Source organism: Chanodichthys erythropterus, chromosome 20, assembly GCF_024489055.1.
Source record: "Chanodichthys erythropterus isolate Z2021 chromosome 20, ASM2448905v1, whole genome shotgun sequence".
In the NCBI taxonomy this organism is placed as follows: domain Eukaryota; kingdom Metazoa; phylum Chordata; class Actinopteri; order Cypriniformes; family Xenocyprididae; genus Chanodichthys; species Chanodichthys erythropterus.
The window spans coordinates 21,660,835-21,683,565 of NC_090240.1; the positions used below are offsets into that span (position 1 = coordinate 21,660,835).

Below are 22,731 nucleotides of genomic sequence, written 5' to 3' on the forward strand. Positions count from 1 at the left end.
CCTCACTGGGAATTCAAGCAAAGGTCACATGCTAGAGAAGATTCCCATTTAACTATATCATTTTGTTGCCAGATTTAAGATTCATTTTTATATGCTTTGTTTGAAAGCTATCAACACTGATGCATTCACATAACTCAGCATGAATAAAAAAATGGTTTAGGTAGTAAACAAACACTTATAAAAGGTTTTATGTGCAGTAAAAAGACACTTATGGCTAAAGAAATATTTTTTTCTGATGCATGTTTTGCTGATGATTACTAACCTGCAGTTTCTGAATCATTTTCTTCGCAGTTTGATTTCTGCTCGTCCATTCCTACTCCTGAAGAAGATCTCTATTGCAGAGATCTGAAACAGAGGACAGATCATTTAAAAACAAAATGCTTGTGCCACCAATGTAGAGCAGCATGCATGTACAAATCCAAGTTTTGCAATGATCCACAACCACAAAACCACTGTGTCATTTTTATTTAAGCTTCTCAAAGGCAAAAACGTAAAAGTTAGACTGGGTAACAGCTGGTAACCTCTCTCCAGATAATGCACACCAGCCGATCAATTGCATTTGGGAATGTCTAGTCATTCCGCAAACGCGTACTTAATGTGCATATAATCCAGCAAAGTTCAAATTACTCCACACCTAACTACGCAAACATTAGTGTATATAGAAAAACACAAAACAGCTGCTTAAATACAAACCATGAGGTGGATTCGCGTGTTCGGTGCATTTTCTTCGTTTTGGTTAACGCTGGTAGATAAACAACGGTTAGTGTGATCGTTAAATTTGTCTGATCCTGCAGCTGCGTCGTTCTGCTCAGCTTACAGTAGTGCCTTGAAGCGGCTAACACGCTAGCATTCTGGCCGGGGTTAACAAACTCTCTGCAAAATAATCCGTTCGCCCATTATCAAACCAGGTATATACAGACACGTATACACAGCTCCGTTGCTTAGCGATGACCCGCGGTCAATAAAACTCTATAAATTCGTGCATAACTAAGATAACGTGTTACTTTCTTTATGTAAAACGACGCTAAAGGGAGAAACACAAAGAAAATACAACTTCCGTGTAGCGCGCTTCCTGTGACACACATAACGAGGTCGGGCTAAAACATGGGCAACGTTATTTTGGTCCGCCTGTTACAGAGTGCACGTTTATAAACTTAAATATGGTCATACTGACAAAATGACCCCATAAGGCATATGATAACTTCTGTGTAACTCAATTTACAGGGTATTTGAAATAACATTTATGTTATCCCTCCCTCCCCCCCATCACGGAGTAACTTTCTCTTCTTACACTCATGTTCTTGTATTTTCTGTTCTATGTATCTATCTATCTGTGTCTGTCTGTCTGTTTATCTACCTATCTATCTATCTATCTATCTATCTATCTATCTATCTATCTATCTATCTATCTATCTATCTATCTATCTATCTATCTACCTATCCATCTATCTATCTATCTATCTATCTATCTATCCATCTATCTATCTATCCATCTATCTATCTATCCATCCATCTATCTATCCATCCATCTATCTATCCATCTATCTATGTATCCATCTATCTATGTATCCATCTATCTATGTATCTATGTATCTATGTATCTATCTATCTATCTATCTATCTATCTATCTGTGTATCTATGTATGTATCTATGTATATATCTATCTATCTATCTGTGTCTATCTATCTATGTATCAATCTATCTATGTATCTATCTCTGTCTATCTGTCTCTCTATGTATCTATCCGTCTGTGTATGTATCTATGTATCTATCTATCTATGTATCTATATATCTATGTATCTATCTATCTATGTATCTATCTATCTATGTATCTATCTATCTATCTATCTATCTATCTATCTGTCTGTCTGTCTGTCTGTCTATCTATCTATGTATCTATCTATCTGTCTATCTATCCGTCTGTGTATCTATCTATGTATCTATCTGTCTATGAATCTGTCTATCTCTGTCTGTCTATGTATCTATCCGTTTATGTATCTATCTATCTATGTATCTATGTATCTATCTATCTATGTATCTCTCTGTCTGTCTGTCTGTCTGTATCTATCTATCCATCTATCTGTCTATGTATCTGTCTATCTCTGTCTGTCTATGTATCTATCCGTTTATGTATCTATCTATCTATCTATGTATCTATCTATGTATCTATCTATCTATCTATCTATCTATCTATCTGTCTGTCTGTCTGTCTGTCTATCTATCTATGTATCTATCTATCTGTCTATCTATCCGTCTGTGTATCTATCTATGTATCTATCTGTCTATGTATCTGTCTATCTCTGTCTGTCTATGTATCTATCCGTTTATGTATCTATCTATCTATGTATCTATGTATCTATCTATCTATGTATCTCTCTGTCTGTCTGTCTGTCTATCTATCTATCCATCTATCTGTCTATGTATCTGTCTATCTCTGTCTGTCTATGTATCTATCCGTTTATGTATCTATCTATCTATCTATGTATCTATCTATGTATCTATGTATCTATGTATCTATCTATCTATCTATCTATCTATCTATCTATCTATCTATCTAGTAAATGAATTCAACAGTAGCCTATGTCACTTCATGTTGCTAGTTCAAAAGGAAATGCAATTCAGTTTCAAAGTTGCATAATGTGCTCAAGACTTCATGTATAAAAGAAAAAAAAGGAGGAAAAAAAAACGTATCTCTGAAATACAATGTCCTGTCCTTGTCAGGAGTCCCACATGCACATCTCCTGATTTATATGCCTGTTTCCTCCATGTTAAAAAACAGATATGGAAAAAAAAAAAAAAAAAATCAGCAGATTGTATCTAAATTTTATTTAGGAAAAAAAAAGAATTGAAGTATTTTTTTTATTTCATGTTTCATTTTATTTTTTATTGTAGAGACAGTGGCTTTTAATGAAGGGCATTAAAGGGATTTCATTGTAGGTGGACAGACTGCATGTATATGTATACAGATGAAGATAACAAAATTACTATATATAGTTTTAAAGGTGATTGACCGGTGGACATCCTAATCTAAAGCCTAAACAATTTTTCGGACAAGACACGTTTTAGGATAAGCATGACCTATTATGAATGTGAATATTTGCATATAATAAAGGAAAGTAATTGGAATTACATATCACATTAATCCTTAAATTAATTTATAGAGAGGTAAAAAGGAAAAAAAAAAGATTGTTTATGGGGGAAAAGCGTAAATTTCGCGTTGTGTTGATATTCTGGTTTATCCAGATATGCTAGCGGGTTATTCAGGAAACTCAATCCATGCTTGCTCTTACGACCACGTTTTTCTATAAAATAATAATAATACATCTTTAAACCTTTTTAAACCTAATTTCTTTCCTCAATCTGATCAATGTGTTTAGTTAAGGTGTTCGCATAAGGAACTGTGTACAGATAACTAATCCTGTACGCACTGCTTCCCCATTTTAACTTTCAACTGCGTAGCTAATTACAATATATCGGACGTTTATTAGTGCCAATCGCCCTAGTGTTTTATTATTTTTTATTATCGTTTGGCTGAATAGAATTAATTGAAAACACCCGATGCCTAAAATATTTACCACGCCACTTTGACAATCCCTGACCCTTTAACTTGGAATAAACTGTCAGGCTAAATCCTCACACACTAATTTGTTGACATGTTTCCCCCAACAGTTTAAGTCCAAAACACACTAACTAACAACCACATTCACACATGCTACAGACAACACAGTTCTCTAACAAAATCCATTTTAAACTCTGTGCCTCTGTTATAGCATTTTTAGTTGTTTTATACCGAGGCAAAAATTAAAAAGTAACCACACGTATTGCCTGTAAAGCAGCGCATGCTAACAGGCTGCAATAAGTAGCGTCCCTATGTGTGGTATATAAAACTGCAACTACTGCTATTAAACGAAATATATTTTTGATTATGTTTTATTATCGTCCCCACTTTTGCAAAAAGAAAGCAATAAATAGAAATAAATAAATAAAACAAATCACCCAGTTTCACATCTGCTAACTCAGCTCGCTAGCCAAATACTTTCATACTCAAATGCTGTTGCTCTTTCCAACAACAACAACAACAACAACATATAGAGCAGGTTTAATGACTTAGTTAGCAAATAAAGCGTTCGGAATTACACGATAATGTATTCTTGGCAGTAAACAACACATTAACTCTTAAGCTTTAGTGGTTTCGGTGTTCATAAGGTCTTAATGACGGATCGTTCATGGACTGGTGCTGGCTAAAAATATGGCTTACCCATTTACCAAGGACATAAACACTCATGCACCACGCTAAACTAAAAGCACAAGCTATCGTAAAAGATCCTAAACGGCCTGCACAATAACATCACACTTCTAACGCTGGTGTTTTTAACCTTGAGTTTAGGAAACGCAATGGTACGTATGAAGCTAGCAGCACATTCATTTTGGCCGACAGATTCGCACTCACTTCGCTAAATGGACGTAGAAGGGGGGCCCGAATATTGCTAGGGTGATTAATCAGCAAGTATATATATATTTTAAAAAATGAAATACTACTTTAAACACTCACCTACAATGCGTTGCTAGCGTCCTCGTACATGATCGGAACAATCCTCCGGATAATAATCGCTGGGGTCCGTTTCATTTCATTAAGCTAGCTTTGGCTAGGCAGGGTTTACTAGTTTGTTGTTGATGGGGGAAGTGCTGTCGGACGAGCAAACGTTTGCAAAACTACCTGATATTAAGATTTTGGCTGGCCAATACCAATGAATCAAATGAGTTCATGCTGGACTCTCATGTTTGCTGCTTTCATCCAGACTGAGTAGCTTTGGCTAACCCACACCCAGATCTTCAATCTGGAGAAATCTAGCAAGCTTGTTTGATAAACTTGCTTCATGTAACAGTTTGAAGGATACGGCAACAGCTTTCTGTCTGTGCGAGTGCAGGCTGCAGATTAAAACATGTTTTTGACACCGATGCTGAGTTCAACGGCGACCCCTACTTTTGAGAGGGCAAACAAATTAGGGGTACACTACCCTGGGTCATGGTTAAGGTAGTGTTCCTCTCGTTTGACCTGTCCCTTGTAGTGCTGAAGAGATCCAATATTGTAATTGACTATAACTAACAATACTGTTATAGTTAAAAAAAAAAAAAAACTTTTGTTTTTATTATTATTATGTCTGTGTCTATCTGTCCTTCCATCCATCCGTCTGTCTGTCTATCTATAGCCTACAAGTAAACAATTAAATAATCAAATAATTTATTCAGTTTATTCATTGCCTTAAAAAGGTAGCCATTTTAAGTGGCCCATTTATTATCTGGCCACAATGCTCACAGGCAGCGCTCTGTCATAATAGATGTCACTTCATCTTTGCTTTCAAAATCATCAGCCCAATGAAAATCATTTCTAAACAAAACATTTAACATGAGTAAATGACACCACAAAATATTGCCAGATCAAAGGTTAACTATGTCTATTCTTAGACTAGATAAGTATAGATTTAAAAAGAGACAAACTTTATTGATTCCAGAGTGCAAATGCATAAGCTGCCCATTTTGAAATAAAAGGCCAGTATTATGTATGCCTGTATAATGCATGGCTATTTCTTAAATATTATCATCTTATTTCAGTCTATAGAGCATTGTTGAATAAACTAACCTGTTATTTATTTAGTGAAGTGTTGTCCTGTGAGCTGACAAGACATCAATGTGGCAGTAAATACAGCATGCAATGTCCATTTATGAAATGAAGCACTATCAACATCTAGGCCTACAACAATGCAGTCATGTTCTCTCTAATATATGACTCAATCACGCTGTATTAGGACATGTTTAAGTCTGAAATTCTGATATTCAGGCCTATTAGGTGCACAGTATCTTTTAAAACAAAAAATGATATTGATCTCTACAGAACATAACTTGGCACGGTAATGTTTATTTATTTATTTTTTTGTCTGTACTTTCTGATCATACTACCCCATTGACAAGATTAATAAATTCTTCCCAGCTTTCACTGGGATTAATTTGAACAGGAAAGGTTTGGAGGAAGCCTGACTAAATCTGATTGGTTAACCAAAGGTAATGGTTGGGTGGGCCTACATTACAGTCTATGCCATTGGCCTGATCCAGATGGAGTTTAGAACATCTCCTCTCCAGTGGGGGTGTGTCCATCTGCCCCCTCCATGACCAACATAATCCTCTTCTATACCTTCACAGCTGCTGAAAATAGGAAAAAGCATGCACTTCCAACAACCAACACAGTCTCAAAAGCATAATTTTAGCATTACAAGTGCACTTCAATTGTAAATTTTGTTTGTTTTTGTTTTTTTAAATAATTGACTATATGCACATTGCACACCCAATGTGATTTTTGTTATTATTTGTATAGCATTTATTAAAATTAAACAAAAGAAGCTTTGCCCGATCATATTTGGCATTGATGCTGATACACATTTTTTTTAAACACGAAAAATAATAGAGAACAACTTAAAAAAAATATCACAAACAATAATTTATTACTTTATTAATTTTATTAATTTCAGGAAGTTGTTTTTTCAGAACATAATTTGTAAATCATATCAGAAGAGACAGTGGTGTATTCTTTGGTGTCCACAAGGGGGTGTGATGCCCTTAGTAAAAGCCAACCTGTTAATTCCGGTTTAGCTCAAGGCTGTTGATTTCGGAGACTGGAAATTGATCACAGTTAAGGGATAGTTCACAAAAAAAAAAAAAAAAAAAAATTCTGTCAGTAACCAGACAGATCTCTTCCCCCATTGACTACCATAGTATTTATTTTCCCTACTATGGTAGTCAATGGGGGGAGAGATCTGTCTGGTTACTGACATTCTTCCAAAAATCTTTCTTTGTGTTCAGCAGAACAAAGAAATTCATAAAGGTTTGGAACTACTTGAGGGGGTGTAAATGATGACAGAATTTTCATTTTTGGGTGAACTATCCCTTTAGTCAGACATGGTTAAACAATGTTAAGACAATATTTGGTTGGCTGTTCATTTCTGTTTAGAACTTCTAAATAATTTTTCAAACTGATGTGTTTCAACAAATTAGGAACTGAGATGATATTGTGTACTCATTACAATTCTAGTGAGAATAAAACTCTCTAGTGTGTTTTGTGTGGATAATGTCTAAGGTTTATTTTGCAACAAAATACGTAAAAATAAGATTACAACAACTGTATCAGTGTTTGTTTGGTATAACAAAGGGCCTCAAGCCATAATCTGAACTAAATGAAATATATATTATGAATTCAAATGTATAAAAATAAATATTTATTACTCTTTGAAATATTTTCTTGTAAAACAAACATAAAAATACAAGTTTACATTTCAAATCCCATAATTGTCCATATGGTGATTATTCAATATGACAAGTATTATTTGAAAAATATGATTTTTAAGTTACACTGAATATTTCAAATACGGTATACGTATAACGGCAATGCATTTACAAATTCTCAATTAATAAAGTAATTGTAACTGGATGTTATGTGGTGAGTAATTATACCAGTTATGGCGCCTATATGATGCTTTTCCTTTTTGGTCAATTGTTTCTCAAAAATCAATATTAAATTTGCATACTCGGTGTCTTGACTATCAGTAAAACTTCTGAGGGTCAAGAAATATCCGCCCTAATGTGTGCAAAAGCCTTGCATACCAGTAAATCTCCTTTTGTCGCAAAAAACTGTGTTCATTTTCCATTTCCACAGTGGCGTCTTGGAATTTGCTGCATGTGCTGGAAGAACTATTGTGCATTACATTTGTAAGGAACGTCTGATTTGTGGAACAGATATTAGGGACCATGGCACTACTTTTAACCATCACTCTTTGTGAGTTTTCTTCCATTTCTGTTTGGAAAAATCCAAACAGGACACGGACAGGCCAAAACGCCCAGTGTGCGAGTCTGTGATCCTCAACAGAAGCGTAGTTGGACACCAGCACGCCATCCACAAATAAATTCCCATGTTCTGTCAAAGGAGCATAAACCCCCATCCTCTCCTCCAGTGAAATTGAGACCACTTTAGATGGCTGAATTCCTCTATTGTCCTCAGTAGTAAGTATGTAGTCCCCAATCCTAACTTCTTTGGCAAAAATAGCTTCATACTCATGGTGGAGCAGTTCGAGATTGGGAGCCGCAAAGATGAGGTGATTGGGTGTTAGTGCCATTTGTTTCCCATTTTCGGTGCCAAGAATAAAGAAAGTGGCTCTGCTCTCTCTATCCAGATGTAGAAAGAGAAGTACATGACTGAGAACAATTTCACCTGACCCAGACAAGGAAAGCACCTTCTCGCCAGGCCGCAAACTCGAAATAGGCTTCTGCACACCATTGGCCACTGTCACAAGTCCCGATCCTGAAAAGCAGCCACCTTTCTCCACAGCTACAGAGTGATCTAGAAAGATATAGAGGTAATATAGACAAAGTTAAAGGGATAGTTCACCCAAAAATGAAAATGCTATTATCATTTACTGACCCTCATTTGTCCATACACTGTAAGTCAATGGGGTCCAAAACAACACAGGACCCCAATAACTTTCATTCTATGGACATTTTTTTTAAAATATCTTCTTTTTTTCCTCATACAGTTTCAAGGGTGAGTACATAAGGACAGCATTTCAAGTTTAGGGTGAATTTCCCTTTAAGAGTTACATGAATCTGAATGAGGAATAACATTGTAAAGGAAAGATTTACGAGTTACCGGCTTTGACAGAGCAGTGCACGTGGTACTTGGATTCATAGTGCACCCAGTCAAATCCAGCCTCAACTGCCAACTGTGCAAGTAGTCCATATTTTTTTGTGTTCCGGTCTGAGGTGGTGATGTCAACAGCACGGCCCTCATAATGTAAAGAACCGGGAGGGTGATGGCCGTCCTCATCCCAGGCCTCTGTCACTCGCAGTCGGACCCCAGGCCACTGATTCATTACTGCTATTGCCAGTTTATTGAGGCAGTCCTTACAGCGCTGTGAAGTGGAAAAAGTAAATGAAACCATCATTCAGGTGAAACAAATAGAATGGCTAAAGTGGGTTTTTCACCATTTATGTCATTCTAAACCTGTATGACACTCATTCTTCTGTGGAACATAAAAGAAGATATTTTGAAGAATGTTTCATCTGTCTTTGTCCATTAAACATCGGACCCCACTGACTTTCACTGAAAGGACAAAAATGCTAACATTTATCAAAATATATTCTTTTGTGTTCCACAGAAAATAACAGACCAGGCAGAAAGACGTACCTGTGTCAATATTTTTGGAAAACGCAAAATCGTGCATGTTTCGCAACAGTTTCAAAGTGAAGTTTCCAGTGAGTGGCGCTAAAAGCATGTTTAGTGTTGTGCCGAATTCTGACCCCCACCAAATTATTACCTCCTTAGTATTGGTTGGTTTAGGATTAGGGGTGGGGTTAGGATTAGGCCATCAGGTAGCGACTTCAATGAGGGGGTTAATAATTTGGCAGGGAGTTAAAATTCGGCACAACACCGGAACAGATGAATGTGAATATGGCCACGTTTTATTACGTTGGAGTTTGTATGTACCACCGCAGTTCTGAATTGAAATGTCCGGTGAGTGGCGCTAAAAGATTAATGCTCCATCACGTTTAATAACCCTAAACCTACCCAATAATGTTAACAAAAGCAAAAGTGACATAAAAACGCAACATTAGCTTGTTTTTGAATTCTTGTCTTTGAGCTCTTTTACCCTGACTTGTTTTTCACGGGATTCGTACCCCAGCTCTTCGCATCACAAGTACAATTTTGTACCAGCTGAGCTACCTTATTGTGTCAATAAAAATGAACATTTGGAGCTGGGTAAGTGATGCAAACTCCAAAATATGTTCGTTTACAAATCATGGACTATGGTAAAAAGTATTTTGAGGTCATAACATTATTGTGCAAGGTGAAAACAAGTCTTTATTAATCCATAATCTGCTCCTGTAATCATAATTGTGTGTGAAAACGATTAAAAGTGCTCGCTATTTTACTAACTCTAGTGTTCATTTCTGCTAGAAACTGCAGTGATATGTACGTATTGGTACGTATTTTGCGTTTTGCTAAAATGTTGACACGGGTATGTTTTTCCAATGAGCCTGTGGAAAATAAAGTCATACAGGTCTGGAATAATATTCATTTTTGGGTGAATTTTCACTTCAACCATTCCAGACTGTCTCCGTTCTTACTAATGATTCAAACCAAAAGTGTGCTGATTTTGAAAGCATGTAGCAAACACCATGACATTTAACTATTTTCACAGTTCTTTGATGCTGGTAGACATCAGCAATTTTTTTTGTCCAGCATACTCAGCTCTGCAAAAGGCCATTTCCACCCCCCTAACATCTAACAAGAACAAAGCTACTTTAACTCATTTCCAGCATTCTTCGGACACTTCAGCATGGTCACTGAGTGAAGTCAAGGTCAATTCCTTTTTTTTTTCTTCACACGATGGGAACATTTTCGCACAGTCTTTTGAACGACCCCACTGTTAACCTTGAGACTTTGTAATAAAGCATTTAGACTTCCTCCAAAGATTTTTTTTAAATGTTGTGTCTCTACACCTCATGTAATAGGGAATCTGTGAAAAGGTATTATTTTGTCTGTGAAAATTATATATTGTGACTAAAGGGTCATGATTGAGAGGGTATGGGAAAAGGTGAGAGAGCAAGACAGGGTCGAAAAGCCAAGACAAGCGAGAAGAAAGCAAGAACCAGTCTGAGCGAGAGGGCAGATGGATGGAATGTTTAGACATGTTCTTGGGAATGTGACAGCAAGAGTGAGAAATCAAGAGGGGAAGAAAATAAACCAGGGAGATTTTTCTCGCAATGCTGTTGGACAGAGGAGATTCATTGTGAAAACTACAATAGAGGCTTTTCCAATGGTGCCATTACTTCAACAGGCGAGAATTCTGCAAAGGCGACCCCGCAGAGGCTTGAAAAGATGCACAAAGGATAGCTTTCAGAGTTGGGCAACGAGAGGGCACATGCATACGTACACATACACCAACTCAAAGCACTTTCATAAGGGTACTCACTAGATGCCAATCTAGTCAAACTTATTATCAGTGATAACTTATCAGTAATATCTCAAAACGACCTATGATACCATAACAGATTATGACATGCCAAACAATACAATGCCAATTTCTATTAACTTATTGAACTGAAATTTTACCATCCTGACATTGCCAGCAGGTTTTAAATGTCTCATATTTTGGTTTGCATAGGTTTAAAAATAATATTTAGTGTACTCTGTGTTCTTCACAATGTTATCTGCCTTACCTACCTTCATGTTTATACAAGAGAACACACACACACACACTCCCAGGCTAAGGAAGTAGAGGTGTAGTGATCATTTTATAGCTCTAATGACGAACTTGGTTAAAGATTAAAAGGTGCAGTGGCGGTCCAGACAGTCCTATTTCCATGTTTTTGCCTAGGGAACATGGCAAAATGTAAACATTCTATCAATATCATGAGAACATGACAGTCAAGATCTCTCTTGGACTAGTTTTGTAACAGAGTTTCAGCTGCACGCATCTAAACATTTAAATAATTACAGTTAAGATTTATTTCATTTAAGGTGATCAATTTTCAGGGCCTGTTCTGTCACTGCGTATTATCATAATAGTTATTTGCATTATTTTGCAACCAGAAAACTATGAAAATGAAACATCCGAATTACAGGAATCACAAAATCTCTTTATTTTCAAGTACAGTTTAACTGTGCATGAAGTATGTCACGGTTGGCTGAGAGAGTTGAAAGGGCCACCATGATGCATCTGGGTCATTCCATGAAATCAGTGCCTTAATTCTCCATTTTGATTTTAAATTAGATTTTAAATATGAGACTAAAAATGTCTATAGGTGTTAATAAATTGCATTGTGCTTTCTAATTGTACTTTTTAAATTTTGATACATGTTAGGATACAGCTATGCCTTTCATTAATGACAGTAACAAAGTTGACAGTTTTAGTTCATTTAGGCATTAGCCTAACTTTGTCCTCAAGATTATGACACTAAAAGACAATTTGTGGATGACGTGCTGGTATCCAACTACACTTTTATTTATATTTACGGTCCCACTTTATATTAAGTGGCCTTAACTACTATGTACTTACATCAAAAACTAAGTACAATGTACTTATTGGGTTCATATTGAATTGCAAAACACTTTTGCTGCTATTCAGGTGGGATATGGGTAAGGTTAGGGAAAGCTTTGGTGGTATGGGTAGGTTTAAGGGTAGGGGTAAGGTGTAAGGGATGGGTCAACAGTGTAATTATAAATATAATTACAGAAATTAATTACAGATGTAATTACATGCAGGTTTTTTAAAAATATAAGTACAATGTAAAAACATGTATGTACACAATAAGAGCATTGTATCAAATGATTAATTAAATGTAAGTACATAGTAGTTAAGGCCACTTAATATAAAGTGGGTCCATATTTACAAATATATATTTTTCAAAAGCCTAGTAAACTGTTTACTGTACAAAACCACAGTAAGTATTGACTATTTAAAACTGATCCCATACTGACTACCTGGAATGTAAGATAAAGTGATAAAAAAAAGATCAGAAACTTACTTCTCTGAAACAATATTCGTCACCTCATTTTAATAAAGGGCGAGTGAAAATGTTTTAAAAATACAAAAGGTAAAACATAATTTCTTTATTTCTTTCTAAAGGCATTCTAATATATATACTATTTCAATATATAGACAAAGATATAAAACAAATGAAGAAAGACTAAAAATGTTTAGTCACGGTTTACACCTGTTAAAAAGAGAGCACTGTGAAGTGACCAATCTGCCAAAAAAAAAAAAAACTAATGGGACGCAGTTGATTCTATTAACCGTTAGACACGGGTTTCCTTTACCTTGGTCATCAACCGGTCGGCTCTGGTATGTTCCTCGTCTTTGAAGACAATGTCAGGGTTGTAGTTGCACACGAGCTTTTTGAAGCGTTCCGAGCCGTTCGTTATCCTGCCCTCCGCTCTTCCGCTCGCTCCCAGGTTGTTCTCAGAGACACCGGGCACGTACTGCTTGTAAGACATTGGAGTCAACTTGCGTTGCCTAGGGCGACTGCCGAGACCGGGACCCGGCCCGCATCCGTCAACCGCCAGCCATGAATAAAGACCCGCAGTCAGCAGGCCGAGCCATGCCAGCCTTAACCAAGGAGCCAACGTCATTGACGCGCGTGAAGTGTGCCAGGAGATCAGCGAGCCGCGAACCCTGCAGCGCGAGCGTCTCTCCCAGCACCTCGTGGCATTTCGTTAACACAACTGACTTTTTCCATGTCCATATCACGGTGTTGAATTAAAATGGGCACTCGTGTGGATTAGGCCAGTGAATGATTGACCAAAGTGTAATGGCTTCCAGATTAAACTGATTATTTAGACCTTAACATCACTGCGTTCGACATCCAGACATGGTGAGTGTTTAAAACTGAAACACTTTCCATATAATTAGCATAAGATTTCTAGCTCTCGAGGAGCTTACACGGGTCAATCCATTTATATAGCCAAATTTCAGTATTCCAAGCAGAGATGGATTGATCGCATCCTCGTTCTCGTTTGTAGATATTGGCATAGCAACAGGTGCTTCATCCCATCATCCTACCCCACCTTGGACAGCTCCGCGCGAAACAGCGTTTTCTGCAATAATGTTCACAGCGCGTGTCTCTGTTTGTCCTGCCTCAGAGTCGCGCTCAAACATAATTTCATTCCTTTACTGTGTGAAAGCTCTGACTCTGAAACAACATGTGTTTGCTCCCGCTTTTAAGCGTTACGCTCGGACCATTGAGTATTTGTGACCGGACAAAGATCGCCCTCCCTTCCTGCGCGCGCTCCGGGACAGTAGCGCACACGCCTCCTCGCGCGCGTTTCGAGTCATGCAGTTGTGAAGTCATTACAGTGCAAAGTTTTACTTTCCTGTGCTGTGTAGCTATTTAACAGGATACTCGCCTCTTAACTGAGAAGCAGGAAAGACTGGGACTAATATATATATATATATATATATATATATATATATATATATATATATATATATATATATATATATATATATATATATGAATCAATGGGTTATTTCTCAGGGTTGGTTATTATTAAAAATCAATTTCTAATTTCTTACAGTCTTGGCTACAGCTTGATCTTTTGTGACAACATGCCCCAATGGCGTTTGCTATCACACTGTTGTATATAACATACACGTGACAACTTTCCCAGACTTCACATTTATGAAAAATACTGTCCTGAGAACACAGTTTAACCTCTTATAGTATACCCTATAAATTCTTCTAATGAATAAAAAAAATCTAATTATTCTAAGAGGGTTTTTTCAACATCATTGTAAGAAAAAACACATTTGGACTTTTGAAACATAAAGCCTTGTGACAACTGTGTGACAACTAGCCCCAGCCTTCCCTATGGTAGCAAAGTGCTTAAAACTACCCATTTACTCTCAGTCCATTAGCTTGTATTTACTTGCAGGTGAGGGTCATTGATATGAAGGCTTCTCTGACAGCTTCCAGCTGAGAGATAACATAGTTGGCAACATTTCTATGACTCATTAATTTCTCTCTCTTTGTTTTTCTCCTGAAGCAGAAGACACTGGCTGACACATGCACACTGTGCCGAGAAGACCTCTGGGCTGTTAACACCCATGTTTTATCAGCTTCGTAATTTTAAACCACCTCAGAACAATGGCTCAAAATTAGAAGACAATACAAATATCTTGAGTCAATATGGCAATGTTAGCGATAGGAAGAAAAATAAAGAGCAGCAAAATATCAAAATGAGATCCGCTGACCTACGATATGCATCCAGACCTTTGGCATCTCAGACAATTAATTCACACACACAGATAAAACATGTATAGTTTAAAGCTCTTAGGAAATCTCTCAATCTTTCAGATTTAAACAATGTTTTATATTATTTTTCTTTCATAACATTTCTGTTTTAATGTTTAAATTAGACATTGAATCACAGATGTTTTTACACCAGTGGCTATAAAGCTAGATATTATTTTTTTGTTCAGGTGGTTTAGTCATGCAAAACATGTTTGATAAATTTAAACTTAAAGGTGCTAAAGAGGATGTTTTGTTTTATACATTTTTGCAATATTACTTGAAACTGTCTTTACTAACTGATAAAAGACTATTTATTAGGTGCACTGAAAGGAATAATATTAATATACATCATCTGTGCACGAGGTAGGGCCTTAAAAAGATCAGCCAATCGTTTACGGGATCATCGCGTAAACAATTGGCCCTCTGGCTTGTCAATCATTGCCGTGACGTTCCTTGTGAGAGACATGTGCGGCTGCACGCTCCAGTAACTTTCCACACTCCACATGCACCGCATGCAATGTTTTTGTCAGGAGACAGGAGTAACAACTGCAGATTATGAGTTACCTGCGGTGAGTCCGACATAATGAATCCACTAACACGACACAGCGAATGCCGGTGGTAAACACTCGTGTTCCAATACTCGTGCACGAGTTTTGGGAGGCGTTCCTTTGAAGTGAGCTGTGAAGGAGGGGGCTGTTCTTACGCATGCGCTCATTTGAAAAACTCAGTCTTTGGATTCTCAGTCGACGAAAAAATCCTCTCTATCACCTTTAATATTTTATATACATTTTCCTATATGTCTTTGTTTTAAATGACATTTTTAAATGACCAGTTTTCAAACTTATTTACAAAAACATTTATGAATTTTTTTTCACGTAATTATGCAAAATGTTTAAGAAACTTAAAATTAATATTTTATATTAATTTGCTTCATAATATATTGTTGTTTTAAATTATTTAGAAAAACTCAGGTTTAAATTTTTAAAGGTGCCCAAGAATGCTTTTTCACAAGATGTAATATAAGTCTAAGGTGTCTCCTGAATGTGTCTGTGAAGTTTCAGCTCAAAATACCCCATAGATTTTTTTTAATAAATTTTTTTAACTGCCTATTTTGGGGCATCATTAACTATACACTGATTTTTTCAGTGCGCCGCCCCTTTAATTCGCCTGCTCCCTGCCACACGAGCTCTCGACTATATTACAGTGCATTTACAAAGTTCACACAGCTAATATAACCCTCAAATGGATCTTTACAAGATGTTCGTCATGCATGCTGTATGCATGCTTCGAATTATGTGAGTAAAGTATTTATTTTGATGTTTACGTTTGATTCGCTATGAGTTTGAGGCTGTGCTCCGTGGCTAACGGCTAATGCTACACTGTTGGAGAGATTTATAAAGAATGAAGTTGTGTTTATGAATTATACAGACTGCAAATGTTTAAAAATGAAAATAGCGACGACTCTCTTGTCTCTGTGAATACAGTAAGAAACGATGGTAACTTTAACCACATTTAACAGTATTAGCAACATGCTAATGAAACATTTAAAAGACAATTTACAAATATCACTAAAAATATCATGCTATCATGGATCATGTCAGTTATTATCGCTCCATCTGCCATTTTTCGCTGTTGTTCTTGCTTGCTTACCTTGTCTGTGCACAGATCCAGACGTTAATATTGCCTTTCCTTGTCTAATGCCTTGAACATGGGCTGGTATATATGCAAATATTGTGGTCATACATATTAATGATCCTGACTGTTACGTAACAGTCAGTGTTATGTTGAGATCCGCATGTTTTCCGGAAGTCTTTTAAACAAATGAGATTTACATAAGAAGGAGGAAACAATGGAGTTTGAAACTCACTGTATGTCTTTTCCATGTGCTGAACTCTTGTTATTTAACTATGCCAAGGTAAATTCAAATTTTTATTCTAGGGCACCTTTAAATGACCAATTTTCATTATAGTCTCAGACTAAAAGACAAAAATGATTATAAAGTAAGATATCATTTTGTGTTTAAGTAATTCATTTATGCAACATATTAGTATAAATCAAATATCCTGCAGTATCTTCTTTTATGTTCTTCCAAAACTCTGGTGGACAGATCTATGGTTCAATCACACGTCCCAGACACCACAAATAACAGCAAACGTGGGGAAAGGCTTGATCACAAGTACAAACGCTTTCAAGAGCACAATCAGTGATACTGACATTCTGCCGAGGGGAAATAGAGAAAATAGCTGCCATTAAACATTAAAGGGAGGAGATGACAATAAAAAATAAACACGACTGTTTCAAAATGGAAACTGTGTAATTGTTATTAGTATTTCTGCATCCCTCCCCACCCCGTAGCCTCTTAAGCAACCTCACTCCCCCACTTCAGGATGGGAGTATATAGAACAGTGAATGGCTGAGTTTCCTGAGCAGCCACAGCACAGAAAATGAGATCTTTCCTGCCAGTTACTCTAGCCCTCGTTTTCCCGTTACAGACGAATAGTGACTACACCTGGACTTATAATAGTAAAGTACTGTTGAGCTCATGCTACTTTACTTGGCCTCAGCAAAATTAGATGCTGCGTCATTCGCAAAGCCCTCGATTCCAAAACTGCCTCGAATAGTCACCTGATCTTTGGGGGTGATGGTGTTCAATCAATCATGTCAGACGTTATAGAGCACGTTTTATGTAACATTGGCTTGTAAATAAGGCAGAGGCACTTAGATTTAGTAGGAAAATGCTGACTAGACGCTTGAAAGAATATGTTTCCTGAGGCAAAAGCCGTTGGGGGGACCGGGGAGATGAGGGGGTCGCCGAGAAGAGTCAAGGAACTGACACCCATTATGACCTACCACCATCGGTCAATTCTATCGTCCCTCACCCTGTTATCAGTGCAGGAAGAGGTAGGGCGGTGTGTTGTACTGTGCTATGCTTAAAGCACATGATTTCTGGCTTCAGTGCCAACATACAGCTTCATAGGCTGCCCCTTACCTTAAATAACATGCTTATCGCAGTCCAGAGCAATGTGACAAGGGATCATGGATAAACAGGAGGATCTGTCATAGGTGTACATAGACACAACGTGCTGCATTACGGCCTGGTTTTGTCGTCACTTCATGCACCGTCTATAAATGCATGCTCTGTGCTTTTATAAGAGATTGAAATTTGCCTATATAATAATTGTAGTAATACAACAACCATGACAGGACAATAGCAGATCAGGGTGGAACTTCCTGACCCAAAACAAACAGGTTAAAGGTCAAGAGAAGAGAATATATTGCAGATAATGTACTGTACCTGCTATCATGCTGACCAGATTTAGAAACATGTTTTTACAGCCGTACTCGGCCAGGAAAACAAAAGATACCATGCAAAGGACAAATTCATGTCTTGCTTTTGTATGGCTAATATTTCATATTTTACATAATACACTCAGTCTAGCACTCAGTATTTATTGTAAAATAAAAATGTGAATTGTCACTTTATGAGCTCTGTAGTATAAAAATCTTGTTTAGAATGTAAAGATAACAGTAGATGGCAGACCTGGGACTATCTTTATGAGTGAGTCATTGAATCAATTACTTAACCCATTCGTTCAAAAACACTGATTGATTCAAGAACTATTCAAGTGACTCGCTGCATCTGAAATCACATACTTCTCTAGTAGATGAAAAAGAGTAGGACTGTGAGACAAAAGAAGATGCACAAATTCACAGTATTCACAAAAGAAAAGAGTAGGCAAAAAGTACCGGATGACCTACTACTTCCAGCGAGATTCTGAAGTGTGCATACGATGGACACTACTATCCCATGAAGCCACGGGAGATGTTGTTTTTTTGTTTTGTTTTTTTGAATGGCAGTGTCACATGACAACGACAACTTTGTGGATGTAGTACGTTATATTAAATTCATACTACACACATTCATGCTATTTAGAATGTACTTATTTTGAGTTTGTGAAGTAATTATTTAAAATAATTGGAATCATTGAATCATTCGTTTTGTTCAAAACATTGATTCATTCAGTAATGAAATATCTTTAGCCCTACTGTACTGGGTGTTTTTCAGAGACAGGCGCCCTACGGTTACTTGTGTTGTGGCTTAGTTTGGATCTGTTTTTGTTGAAGCAAAAATAGACAAACTAACTAGAAATATAGTCAAAAACAGTCAAAATTATTGTTATTCAATATTAGTGACGTCTTAAGCTTTGAGAAACACAAGGTGTTCCTCTCAACTGTATCATAAAATGGTTCATTACTCAAAGCTTGACGACATGGTGTATACGTGGTCAACAATATGAATAGCACCACCTAGCAACCATGTTGTGTCCCCTTACAGCTGCTATTTTCACATCTCCGATTCATAATGAAATATTTTAACTATAATTTAATTCTTATTTTTAATAAGAAATAAAATTAATTGTCTAAGTGATTAAAGGATTAGATCACCCAAAAATGATATAAAATGTAATTTATTACTCACCCTCATGTTTACCTTCGTTCATCTTTCGAACACAAATTAAGATATTTTTGATTAAATCTGATGGCTCAGTGAGGCCTGTATAGACAGCAATGGTGCTTCCTCTCTCAAGATCCATAAAGGTACTAAAAACATATTTAAATCAGTTCATGTGAGTTCAGTGGTTTTGTGTGCCAAAAAAACCCCATTATTAACGGCTTTTTAACGATATCTAGTGATGGCCGTTTTTAAAACACTGCTTTAGATAGTTATGAATCTTTTGAGTCAAATCAGTGATTCGGATCGCGTATCAAACATCCAAACTGCTGAAATCTTGTGACTTTAGCACTCCAAACCACTGATTTGATTCATTATGCTCCGAAGCTTCAAGAAGCAGTGTTTTGAAATTGGCCATCACTAGATATTGTTAAAAAGTCATTATTTTGGGGGTTTTTTTGGCACACAAAAAAAATTCTCATCGCTTTATAATATTAAGGTAGAACCACTTTACTCCCATGAACTAATGTTTTTAGTTCCTTTATGGATCTTGAGAGAGGAAGTAGCCTACCATTGCTGTCTATGTAGGCTTCACTGAGCCATCGGAGTTAATTAAAAATATCTTAATTTGTGTTCTGAAGATGAACGAAGGTCTTAGGGGTGTGGAACGACATGAGGGTGAGTAATTAATTACATTATTTTCATTTTTGGGTGAACTAACCCTTTAAGTCGTTTGGGTGCATTGCTTGACACTATACATAAAACACGAATAAAATCTGCGATTTGTGTTTTGACCATTACTTATTTTAACCAAATTACAATAGACTATAAAACAATTTATTGTAAAGTAGCGTTATACAAACCCGCGCTGGAGTTCTCTCATGAACCAGATATAGGCTACTCACGTAGTTCTCAAACGATTCGCGAGCACGTGCTTTTGGCAAAAAAAACGAATCGAAATTTGGAATCCCATATAAAACCAAATTTTCATTTCCGTTTTTTTTTTTTTTTTAAACATACTTTTTCGTTTATGTCGGTTCTTTTCTTTCAAAAACACCTCTTGGGGTCTATGTGAGAACGGCTCTTTCTTGAGTGTGTGAAGGGAGTGTGTCATGAGTGTGCAAGGAGGGTGTGGATGTGCCATTGCAGGCGGGCAGCGCGGCGCATTATCAGTTGATTAGCGAGTCTTTTCCGGCCGAGAGTTTTCTATTTTCCAGAAGGAATAATATCTTCTAATGCACTTTGGCACACACTTCAAACAACCGCCAGGAAAGCTAATCTGCCTATTTCCCCCTTCATTCTTGTGTTTTGACAATAACGATAGGCTATCGCAACCTGTGAAAGACTGCCCGTCTTCCTCTTGTCTGATATGATTAAGTAATTTGTGACCAGTCAAATGCCTTCTGCTGATCAACAGAAGTGGCATGCGTCCACCCAGTACTATTGTTGAACTAAGGCTCAGTTTCACAGACAGCGCTTAGACTAAACCAGGATTAGGCCTTAGTTCAATTAGTGTTAGGGTGACCAGACGTCCCGTATTTCAGCTCTATTTTTAGTGTCCCGACTTATTAAGAAAAAAATAATGTTTTATCCCGTATTTCATCTTTCAACTGGGTGATGGAGTTCTGTCACACAAGAACAGCCTAATCAATTCGTCATAGAACAAAGTTACCATTCAATCACAATTCGTTATCGATTAGTGAAGGCGGGATAGGCGGAATCACGCTGAATAACACAGACCGGAAGCCTCTCTCTCACGCACTCTCTCTCTCTTTCGCGCGATCAGTTCTCCTCGCGCCCGAATGGTCAAATGCACACATAGTTTTTCAAAATGTCCATCGTGTGGAGTATCTCACGTAAATACAGTCGGTTAAGTGGACGTAAACAGGTGGGTAAAAACAGGAAATGTGTCAGTAGCCTATATTACATCCATGGATTCGGTCTTAAAGGGACAGTAGCCTAATTAAATATTTGTCAGTATATTCAAATGTGAAAAAACAAGTTTAATCTCTGTCGTATTTGTTGTATTGTTTGTAACTTGTTTGTAAATTTCTTTTTATATAACAATGTATAACAAATATTTATATCTACACTGCCCTCCAAAAGTTTGGAAACGCCCTAGAAAAGTGGGGTTTTGGACAATATTGGCATGAATCCTTTTTAATTTGTGATAATTTTGCGCTGGTAAGGGACAACACAAATTATAAAAACACATTTTATTACATAAACAGTCTATACATAGAAAAAAACTTACATTTTTGATTCATCAAAATATCCAGCATTAGCAGCTATCTGACCTAAACTGGGTTCTAATTATTTCATTGTATTCTAAACTTAATTGGCAATCAATTGTTGAAGCTATTAAGGTGTCTTGACCCAAAAATCTTTTACAAACCTGGGCCAAGTTTAAACCAGTAACCAGGCATCACAGCTGGCAAAGGGGCATGTCTGACTTTGACATGTATATACTGCCATTATTATGTAATGAAATGAAATGAACACATGAAAATTATTATTGCTGGATAATGTCAAGTTACTGTAATGTATTTGCACCAAAAAATTATAAGGATTTATGCTGATATCGTCCAAAACCAGACTTTTCCAGGGGTGTTTTCAAACTCTTGGAGGGCAGTGTATATATATATAATATAGTGAAATAAAATTTCTTATATCATGGTCATATTGCGCACTCGTCCCGTATTCCACCATGAGAAATCTGGTCACCCTAATTAGTGTAGTCTAGCTTTTATAAATGTAGCCTAGAAAAAAAACCCGACAAATCAATGGCACTAATTTTAATATAATTTTAAGATTTAACTAGCCTATTTTAAGATATGTCAGTGAAAATTTCATTTAAAACAGCTCAAACATGCATTTTAGTCTGGAAGAAGATATTTGGAAGAAAGTCTGTAACCAAACAGATCTCGGTTAGATACATTCTTCCAAATATTTTCCTTTGTGTACAGCAGAACAAAGAAATTTATACAGGTTTGGAACTACTTGATGAGTAAATTACATAATTTTCATTTTTTGGGTGAACTAACCTTTTAAGCCAAGACTGAGAAACCAGGGGTAAATGTTTTTAAGGTAAACTGAAATCGAGGACAAGCCCTTACCTGCCATCATTTTACGCACATCCATTTGTTAAAGTTCACATGATCAAGGTCACAAATTTGAAATAGTATAGTATCTTAGACTTTTTCTAGACATTTATATCCTAATAATAATAATAATAATAATAATAACATTTCTAAATGTAAAAAAAAAAAAAATGGTAAAACTTAATTTTAATGTTTAAAATTCGATTTTGAATTCCACATTTTCATCGTCCTGAAACAATTTGCAAGATAATGTTAATGCTGTAATATTTTATTACACGGTGGTTTAATAAATGCTAAACACTAATTTTATATTTAATATAGCATAAAGTGCATTTTAA

General features: G+C 36.5%; 2 protein-coding genes across 9 annotated transcripts in view; both read right to left on the reverse strand.

The window, feature by feature from the left end:
- The window catches only part of kmt2d (lysine (K)-specific methyltransferase 2D), a 38,330-nt gene extending 33,332 nt beyond the window's left edge, over positions 1-4,998 (reverse strand). For 5 of the 8 annotated variants that reach the window (XM_067372054.1, XM_067372051.1, XM_067372053.1 and 2 more), the window contains exons 1-2: positions 4,554-4,997; positions 263-345 (exon numbers count right to left, since the gene is read on the reverse strand). In XM_067372054.1, coding sequence (XP_067228155.1) covers positions 263-311 — 49 coding nt within the window. In that variant the 5' untranslated portion in view covers positions 312-345; positions 4,554-4,997. Of the gene's footprint in view, positions 1-262; positions 346-693; positions 1,065-4,553 lie in introns of those variants that run through there. The other 3 variants (XM_067372052.1, XM_067372050.1, XM_067372049.1) reach the window with 3 other exon arrangements.
- A 1,934-nt stretch (positions 4,999-6,932) lies between these two features.
- dhh (desert hedgehog signaling molecule) lies at positions 6,933-13,811 on the reverse strand. The gene is made up of 3 exons (XM_067371871.1): positions 12,867-13,811; positions 8,694-8,955; positions 6,933-8,387 (listed from the first exon to the last, which is right to left on the reverse strand). Exons 1-3 carry the CDS (start codon positions 13,176-13,178, stop codon positions 7,594-7,596), a joined length of 1,368 nt encoding a protein of 455 aa, XP_067227972.1. The 5' UTR covers positions 13,179-13,811; the 3' UTR covers positions 6,933-7,593.
- Positions 13,812-22,731: the final 8,920 nt, after the last annotated feature.

What these genes read in the sequence shown, in the direction of transcription:
- dhh (XM_067371871.1), bottom strand. Translation starts at nt 13,178, where the DNA reads ATGACGTTGGCTCCTTGGTTAAGGCTGGCATGGCTCGGCCTGCTGACT. An exon ending in CCGACCGGTTGATGACCAAG is followed by an intron (nt 8,956 to 12,866) that starts GTAAAGGAAACC and finishes TCCACTTCACAG; the next exon opens with CGCTGTAAGGACTGCCTCAA. An exon ending in GCACTGCTCTGTCAAAGCCG is followed by an intron (nt 8,388 to 8,693) that starts GTAACTCGTAAA and finishes ATATCTTTCTAG; the next exon opens with ATCACTCTGTAGCTGTGGAG.